Below are 8989 nucleotides of genomic sequence, written 5' to 3'. Positions count from 1 at the left end.
GAACTTTAATTCTAGACACGTAGCTAATATTTGTTGGGACACACGGCGGTATGTTACTCTAGAACAAAGAAAAGTTTGTACGTGTGTACTGCACAACCCAAGATCATGTCATGGTTATAGACCCCAATATTATCATTAGATACGCAGACTCATAGTGAAAGTAGAACTAGGTGTGAGATCGAGATAGGCAATCAGAGCGAGGGGTGAATGATTGCGCGGAAGCAAATTAAAACTTTTCCCGAAAGTTCAAACCCTAAATCACCTTTCTGTCCGTGAAAGTAAAACAGCCGTAACTTTTGATTAGATGAACCAAAAAATACGTATGAGTATGCAAAAGAAAGGTATTGAAATTATCTAACCAACACAATAAGAATCAGTTCAATCGGACGTACCAATCAAAAGATATGATCAAAATAGTAACAACTGACAGAAAGTTACGAGGATTAATCTAAAACCAATTTCGAGGAATAACAAGAAAGATGAATTAATCGCAATCTTCTCTTGATCTCGTGATAAACCTGCAGCAAAATATTATGAACTTGTGATGAACCTGCACCAAAGTGTTAGAAAGATCTAGCAGGAAGATTTCACGAAGATCCGAGAAGAACAGAAATGATACCGCCAACGAATCTCTTTATTGCAACGATGTCGATCGATTACAAAAGATGCAACCATGCATCCAAGAACTCTCCAAGAATTGATCTAGATCCAAAGCTCTGAGTTCCCTCACGTCCTTACTAAAACCCTAGCTAGGATGCCCTCTATTTATAAGGAAAAATTCGCGACCCTAAACCAAAGTCCGAATCCAACACGAACTCCTCTGTCCCGGTCGGTATTTTTCCCGTGGAGCCCGCATACGACCTTGGATTGAAATGACTCCAAAAGCAAAGTTGTTCTTCTCGACGACGCGCACAACTTTCATGTAGACCACTTTTTCATCCGACGTCATTTTGATGACGCTGCTGTTTAATCTTTAAACAGCTCTCATCCAGCCACGGCTAGACCTACATATCTTCACGTCGATGCCACTCCGTGCCATCAACTCTTCTTGTGATGTCTTCAAAACTCGACCATCACGTATCGAATATCTTCAATACCGTACATATCCGGTATAAACAACGTACGACAAACCGGTGCTCTCCCGGATCATCGTAGCCTTCACTTCCATTGTTCCTTCGCACGAACGTCCCACATGACCTTAATCCTCGACCTCAGCTTCTCCCAAGCTTCGTCCCTCGATCCCGTCATCGACCACGTTCCTCTAGCTCCGGCAACACCTCAAAGCGAACACACAAATCGCCAGTACGAGCACAAGTCCACGACTTGACTCAGGGTAAGTTCCACACAACTCACGCCATGTTTTCACATAAGAAACTAATGGATCAGCACACCACTAGCAAAGCACTAAGTCCAAACAAGATACATGTCATCACATAAATATCCATATTATCCAAAATATCCACATCAATATTTCATCTAAAACACTTGCCAATGTTACACATCACCTATGATTTCACACTAGGGCAGTGCATCAATGCAGTTGTAGTCGTAATGCCTACTCCTACTCGCGCAAAAGAACTAAAGAGATATAAAATTGTTTTTACAGCATCCTAGTACTATTTTGCAGTACTAAATATGAAAATTTCAGAAAAAGTTTCTTTTAATATATATTTTTGTCTTTTATAAATATAATGTAACTAATTGACTTTAATGTACATAGATATCTCAAATCTTGCTAATATGTAAAATGACAGGTTTAATTATTAATTCATGTATGCCATTGATCCGCCTCCGTGGGGATTTTGAATAGGACTATGATGCAAATTTGATAATGCTGAAAGTATTTTTACTCCCTCCGTCCAACAAAAGATGTCTCAAGTTTGTCAAAATTTGGATGTATCTAAACATGACTTAGTGTATAGATGCATTCAAATTTAGTCAAAGTTGAGACATTCTTTTTTGGACGGAGGAGTATCATAATATGCAAAGAACAAATCCAAAACTACACCATTCGTATTGTTTCGTTATCGAAGATAGTGGAACCAGGTGGTACGAAGAATAATATTGTAATGTTTTTTTCTTCTTCTAACAGGTAGTGCGACAGAGCTTTCATCGTTTCGGGGCCAAATGGTTTTGTCCAGGGAACGGAGCCACCGCCTGGTGGCTGCTCGGGCTCCCAGGTTAAACGTCCTTTAAATCAGAGCCAAGCATGACGATTAAATTAGTAACTTTTTATGGGCAAAGTCTACTTTGGAAGGAAGTCAAACATTTTGCCCAGGCTCCACTAACTGACTGGCTCCGCCGATGGTTTTGTCCGACACCTTCTTTCCTCTCACTTTATATATACATTTTCAATAACGGCTGGCGATAATTCTTGTTTGCATACCTCGGTTGAAAGCAAGTCAATTACTCCCTCCGTCCAACAAAAAATGTCTCATTTTAAATGTATCTAGACATGACTTAGTGTATAGATGCATTCAAATTTAGTCAAAGTTGAGACATCTTTGGTTGGACGGAGGAAGTATATGAAATTGATGTACTCGTCTCATTTTGTTGTAGATCAGATTGTTGCATTATTATGTTCTCGTGACTAAGATCTCAAAGCATGCTATTGTCTATTGTCCTAGGAGTACGACCATGGTGAACTGGATAGAATGAGAACGACAAAGTAGGTTCTTGAGAACAAAGCTGGTTTTAGATAAGCCATAACAACTATTGTGATGTTGCATTGTCGTGGAACCACAACCAGTTTAAAAACGGAGTACAAAGACAACTTAGAAAAGACAAAAAATTGCAGTACAAATTTATTTATTCTGATTCCAGACGACGTGAAGGACTGGAAGGCACAATATTCATCTAGGCCCAACTGAATTTTGTTGGGTGCATTAGTATTTTGGGTGAAGTCTGAGGACCAAACTGGAATAAGACATTGATGACGAGTTGGAATCGGGGGAGGATGAGGAGGAGGAAGAGGAAACGGAGGAGTTGGAGGGGAAAGCTGGAAACAGGGTGGAGGACAAGTTCCTCAAGATAAATGAGCTGGAAAAGTTTCTGGAGCAGGGGGAAGAAGCAGAGTATGGTGGGAGTTCCAAGGAAGGAGAGAAGAAGAAGAAGAAGGCAGGCGTGAACTGGATGGAGGACGAGAGTGATGAGGACATGGATGAAGACGGCGACGAAGATGAAGATGATGACGATTTGGATGTAAGGATTTTGTCATCACATACTCTCTTTATATTCATGATGTAGTTTTGACATATCTTAGAATCAAAGGTGTAAATAAAACCATGAGTAACTCTGGAGTTGAAGCCAACATTTCTGCTGGACGTCGAACAGAAATGAATTGGCAGCTAGAGCTAGTTCAGGAAATGCATTGTGTTTACATTTATAAACAAGTTTGCTGCATGGACTATGGGGGCTCTTTTTTACAGTAAGGGTGGTAGATACTGTGTTATTATTTACATGCTAATCCAATTTGTTTCTGTAACCTAAAATGCTGAATGGGGATGCTATTAACTGTAGTTGGAAGATATTGAGTACGATGATAATGAAGAGGATGGAGGAAAATCTGGCGGAGATATAAGGTAAACATTTTATGCTAACCTCAAGTATGCTATTATGGTGGTTGAAAAGTGCAAAGAATTTTGCACTATACGCTCCTTAAAAAAATTGAGTGTAAATAGTTGGTAAGCTAGATTGTAGACACAACAAAACACATACCCTTAATTTGTGGTCTGCACTGAAAGAACAAGAATGAGGGGCTTAGTTTTATTTGCCCGGTTTTTTTTACACAGGCCAATAGAAAGCAATAAGTTTGTGGAACTGTGCAAGTGCACATAATACTCAATCATGTCTGCATGTGAATTTTTTTGAAACCTTTGGAAGGATGAGAAATGCGAAATGTCAGACAAACTTGCAAAGGTTGCAATTTGAGCCTTGCTCAACTTGCAGTTATCCCTATAATCTTATATTTTGAATTTGGTTTTGCATTTTCGATTTCATGATGTATGATGCTGTGTGATAACCAGCTAAGAGTTTTTTTTTCAGGTATGAGGATTTTTTTGAGGGAAAAACTAAGCAACAAGTCAAAAAGAGAAACGGTTCCACAAAGAAAGTTCAATTCAAGGATGAATTACATGAAGTTAAAGTGGATGACACTGAGAATGATGATGGAAATGTTGGCCCAGCATTAGAGGTACTCATTTCAGTTGAAATAAGTGATGTACATATGCTTGTTTATTAACACGCTTTTCCTTCTATGCAGGATGAACAGGGTCTTTCAACTCATGAGAAGGAGCGCCTGAAGATGCATGCTAAAATTGAGCAGATGGAGAAAGCTAGTCTTGAACCCAGTGTATGGACCATGAAAGGAGAGGTAAGTGATTTTATTTTATTTTGTAAATAATACATGTTCTAACTTATATGATTTGATTGTAAAGAAATTAAATGAATTATGTTTGTAGGTTACTGCTTCCAGCAGGCTCAGAAATAGTGCCCTGGAAGTGGACCTTGATTTTGAGCACAATGTAAGACCTGTCCCAGTAATTACGGAGGAAGTCACAGCTTCTCTCGAGGAGATGATAAAGAAAAGAATTGCGGAGGTAATGTGTTTTTGGACATGTTACTATGGCTCTCATCCCCTTCAGCAGCTGTATACCATAGAATGAGTAGAGTAAAATTCTTCCGTACCTGTGGCTCTGCTAGTAATATGGAGATAGCTTTGCTTGTTCCTAACAGGGTCATTTTGATGATGTTGAAAAGCCTTCAACCCTGCCGTCTAAAGCTCCAGAGGAGCAAAAGGAGATGGTATGTGTTGGATTTCATGCAACAACTGGAATTCTTTCATGAGAACAGTAAGTTAATCGTGTGATTTATATCTTACCATCATTGATATGTTTCAACAGGATGAAAACAAGAGTAAGAAGGGTCTTGCGAACTTTATGAGGTTCGCACTATCCGACTATGTTCTTTATTTACCCAAATTAGTTGCTACGCAAGATGGTACTGATGTTTTTTGCTCTTCCAGGAAGATTATGTGAAAGAAGCTGGCCTTGCACCTGCCCCACTTTCTATTTCAGATGAACTAAAGAAAGAGGTGAGTGATCAACTGTGTTTACTATCATGATGGATATAGCTATCATCATTATAGTTTTCTTCTTTTGTTCTTAATTGTTGTGGAACATCTGATGCAGGATGTGTGTCAAGTTGAAACAGAACATCAGTTAAAGCTCAAATCTTACAATGTCTTGTCAGCTAACATTTCGTGTTAGCTGAGCGAGGGATACATATTGATAATGACTAATTTTCTATTTCAACACAGGAAAATACTTTATTTAAGAGGATATGCTTGAAGTTGGACGCACTGTCCCATTTCCACTTTGCTCCGAAGCCGGTATGCAATAGTTATTTATTTGACAACCTTGTGTGCCTTTTGCAATTTTTGGCATGATGAGAAGTGTTATCTTTTCAGGTCATTGAGGATATGTCTATACAAGCAAATGTGCCTGCTCTAGCAATGGAAGAGGTACCAAAATCATGATTTTTCCACGAAGTTCCTCTCATTAGAGCATTTCATGTAACGGTTTCTCTGTGTTACAGGTTGCGCCTGTAGCCGTTTCAGATGCTGCAATGCTTGCCCCGGAAGAAGTTTTCGAAGGAAAAGGTGATGTTAAAGAGGAAGCAGAACTTACACAAGCCGAGCGCAAAAGAATAAGAGCCAACAAGAAAAGGAGATATGCAGGTACACTTGCACTCACGCCCATGGATACTTCTGAAGATTTCTCCCAAATGTCAAATGATACTTCGAAATAATGCAATCTCATCTAGGTTAGGCTTGAATGAGCCAATAATATGCTCCACCACATAACCTTTTGCTTTGTAATGCAGAATCACATAAGGAGAGACCAGCAGAATCACACAAGGAGAGACCAGCTAAGTTGCAGAAAGTTTAACCCCAAATATGGAGGAAGCTGCTGTTACCTGCTACTCCAAACCTTTGGTAACTGGTGGTAGTCCAAGCCCAACAGTGCAGATGCTCTGGTTTCGCCAGTGACCCTTTGTCTTGTAATTCGATGCCTGCTTGCCTGCCTGGACTGCAATTTTAAGGTTCTGGTGTAACCATTTTTCGAGCTTCCATGCAGTGTAAAAGTAGTGTATCTTCAATCAAACAATCATTTTTTGGAAGAATTTTGTGGGGCAATATGTTTTGTTTGGGCTAGGTAAACCGAGAAAGGAAATACAAGTGCTAAAAGATGTTCTTCACTATGTCAGCTCCTTGTATTCAAAAGTGTTCAAAACTTAGGGAGGCTGAGGGCAATTTATAAGTCTGTGAACTATACTGAAATTGACTCTAAATATTCTGTATATTCCTCTATCTGGTGTAGAGTGTTAATAATACTAAATAGCATGAGCATTGCAAAGATGTGGTAGAACTTGAGCACAAGAAAATGAATCCAAAATACGCTAGCCGAATCAAAATTTGGAAAACAATGCAAAATAGTTCCTCTATTTGACAAATTTATGTGTTTCTATAAACATAAACATCTGGCAAAGAGTTGTACTGGGTTGTTTGGAAGAGAAACAATCTCCAGCCGAGGTTTTTTCCTTTCTCGGCCCTCACCGGGCCCCTCCCGGACGGCACCGACATCACCCACGTCCTCTCCGTCGTCAGCTCCGCCTCCATCTCCTTCATCGCCGACTGCCGCCCGGGCCTCTCCATCCCCGCCGAGGAGGTCCGCCGCGTGGTCGCCGGGGAGGACGGCGCGCCGCCCTCGGCGGTGGCCCCCGGGCGGCTGATGCGGGTCGTGGAGAAGGCCGGGCAAGGGCTGAGGGTGACGCGGATGGCCGTGCCGCTCAGGGACACCGAGGAGGAGAACCTGCTGGATCACCTCGAGCCCTGCCTTGATTTCATTGACGAGGGGAGGAAGGAGGGCAGTGTGCTGGTGCATTGCTTCGCGGGGGTCTCCAGGAGGTACGCTTGCTTTCGAGCATTGGTTATCAGAAATCAGAAATGTACATCACTTCACTAATATGATGTCACTATTGTTCACTGTAATACATTTGTCTGAATTTCATTCTATCCTATTGCAGTGCTACCATTATCACGGCATATCTGATGAGAACAGAGCAGAAATCTCTGGAAGGTTCAAATCCTTTCGTGCAAACAGAATGTTAATAATACCAGTATTGTGATTTGTACATTGCTTGAGTACCTGATATTTCTTTTATAACTTATGTTGCATTTACTCTTCATCCTCTTCCAGAAGCAGTAGAGTCTTTGAAGGAAATTAATGAGTCTGTTTGCCCAAACGATGGTTTTCTTGATCAAGTAAGCTTCCATTATTATCTGTTTGCACCATATTGCCCTTCAATTTCTTTATAAATTGATTTTTGTATAACTTGCAGTTGAGATTGTTTGAAGAAATGGGTTTCAAGGTTGACACTTCAAGTAATTTATACAAGCGCTTCCGCTTAAAATTGTTAGGTTGGCCTTTTTCCATCTTTTATTCTTTGTTAGGTTTTGCTTTTCCTATTTCAGATAGAAAGAGTTTCTTCTAGTCAGGTTCCATATTCCATATGCTTGCCTTGGCCCTCTGATTCTCTGATTGTAGGGTGCTGCTTTTGTTTAAAATAGAACAGCCTTATGACAGTACATTTCAACATTCCTTCTTACATTCCCTAAAATTGTTTATGCATCCTTATTTTGTGAAAAATATTTGTCGTATCAAGCAGATTCAGTTGATCTACTTTTCACCCACGTGTCATCTTCCAATTTACACATGTTCATCTTTTTCTTCTCACAGGCCAGTCCTACAAAATTGGAGAGAAAATAGGAAGCCATGTACTGGAAGACGACCCCGGTGTTCCTCAACAGCCTAATCCTAGCCAGGAATTGTCAAACAAAGAGACCCATAAAACAGCATACCGCTGCAAGAAATGTAGGAGGATTGTTGCTGCGGAGGACAATGTTATCAGCCACACTCCTGGGGAGGGTAACTCTAGCTTCGAGTGGCACGACAAAAGGAAAGGCGGTCACACATACAACAAAGAAAAAGATTGCTCTTCTCTGTATGTTGAGCCTCTGAAGTGGATGACTCCAGGTAATCCAGCCTCATAGAATTCTTCCCTTGCAGTAACTTACGCATCACATATTTATCAATGTGGTTCATATCGTATCATCAGCCTGTTCATTATCTGCTTTCGCTTGTCATGAAGCAGCAGAAGATGGTGCTTTGCAAGGGAAGCTATCGTGCATTCACTGCGGAGCACGGCTAGGATACTTCAACTGGTCGGGGATCCAGTGCAACTGCGGCAGCTGGATCACCCCTGCATTCCAAATTTCCAAGAGCAAAGTTGATATAAGCACCATCTAAATCTTTTCCAGGGTTAACAAAATTGTGGTTTTTACCAGGTTCAGGTGCTGTAAATACTATTTCATCAGAAACCGTTGTGTGTGCACTAGATCTCAATTCTCAAGAATCAAAAGCTGGAGCCTATACGGCCGTTTGCAGGTATTGGGTCTGACGCAGAAACAGTAAAATTGGAACTGTGTTACAACTTGCAGCAACTTACGAAATAAGTACAACACGGTTTAACAACTTCAAGCTAAGCCTATATGTTTACTAACTGTTTATTATTGATCAAGTAGTAAACTGCTACGTTTTTTTGGTTTGTTTTTGAGATTGTAAACTGCTATGTTTTTTTACTTCTGTCCGTTCAAAAAAATGTTTTTGCCTTCTGGAAAATACAAGATGAAGGTCAGACAACCACGACTGGATAACATGATTTACCTATTTTTGGTTCGATTTGTCAATCAGATTAGCTTACGGGCAGTTTGTGGTTGTGATGGGTTCAAGTGTAAAATATGCAGTAGTTATACGGATCTACTCCCTTTGTTCTTTTTTGTAAGATGCTCTAGCTTTACCTTAGTAAAAAAAAATCGACTAAGTTTATTTAAAAAAAGTCTAAATTAGTTTTCTTAAATCTGGCATGA

General features: G+C 40.2%; 1 protein-coding gene and 1 pseudogene across 1 annotated transcript; both read left to right on the top strand.

Moving 5' to 3' along the window:
• The first annotated feature begins 2127 nt into the window (after window positions 1–2127).
• On the top strand, window positions 2128–6065 carry LOC100821243 (annotated as a pseudogene).
• LOC100820947 (dual specificity protein phosphatase 12) lies at window positions 5957–8457 on the top strand. The gene is made up of 7 exons (XM_010241232.3): window positions 5957–5995; window positions 6552–6967; window positions 7087–7139; window positions 7260–7324; window positions 7402–7480; window positions 7800–8096; window positions 8215–8457. The coding sequence occupies exons 1-7, from the start codon at window positions 5957–5959 to the stop codon at window positions 8367–8369; spliced, it is 1104 nt and encodes a 367-aa protein (XP_010239534.2). The 3' UTR covers window positions 8370–8457.
• The last annotated feature ends 532 nt before the right edge of the window (window positions 8458–8989 follow it).

The sequence above is a fragment of the Brachypodium distachyon genome, chromosome 4, assembly GCF_000005505.3.
Source record: "Brachypodium distachyon strain Bd21 chromosome 4, Brachypodium_distachyon_v3.0, whole genome shotgun sequence".
In the NCBI taxonomy this organism is placed as follows: Eukaryota; Viridiplantae; Streptophyta; class Magnoliopsida; order Poales; family Poaceae; genus Brachypodium; species Brachypodium distachyon.
This window is presented reverse-complemented; position numbering and strand designations above follow the sequence as displayed.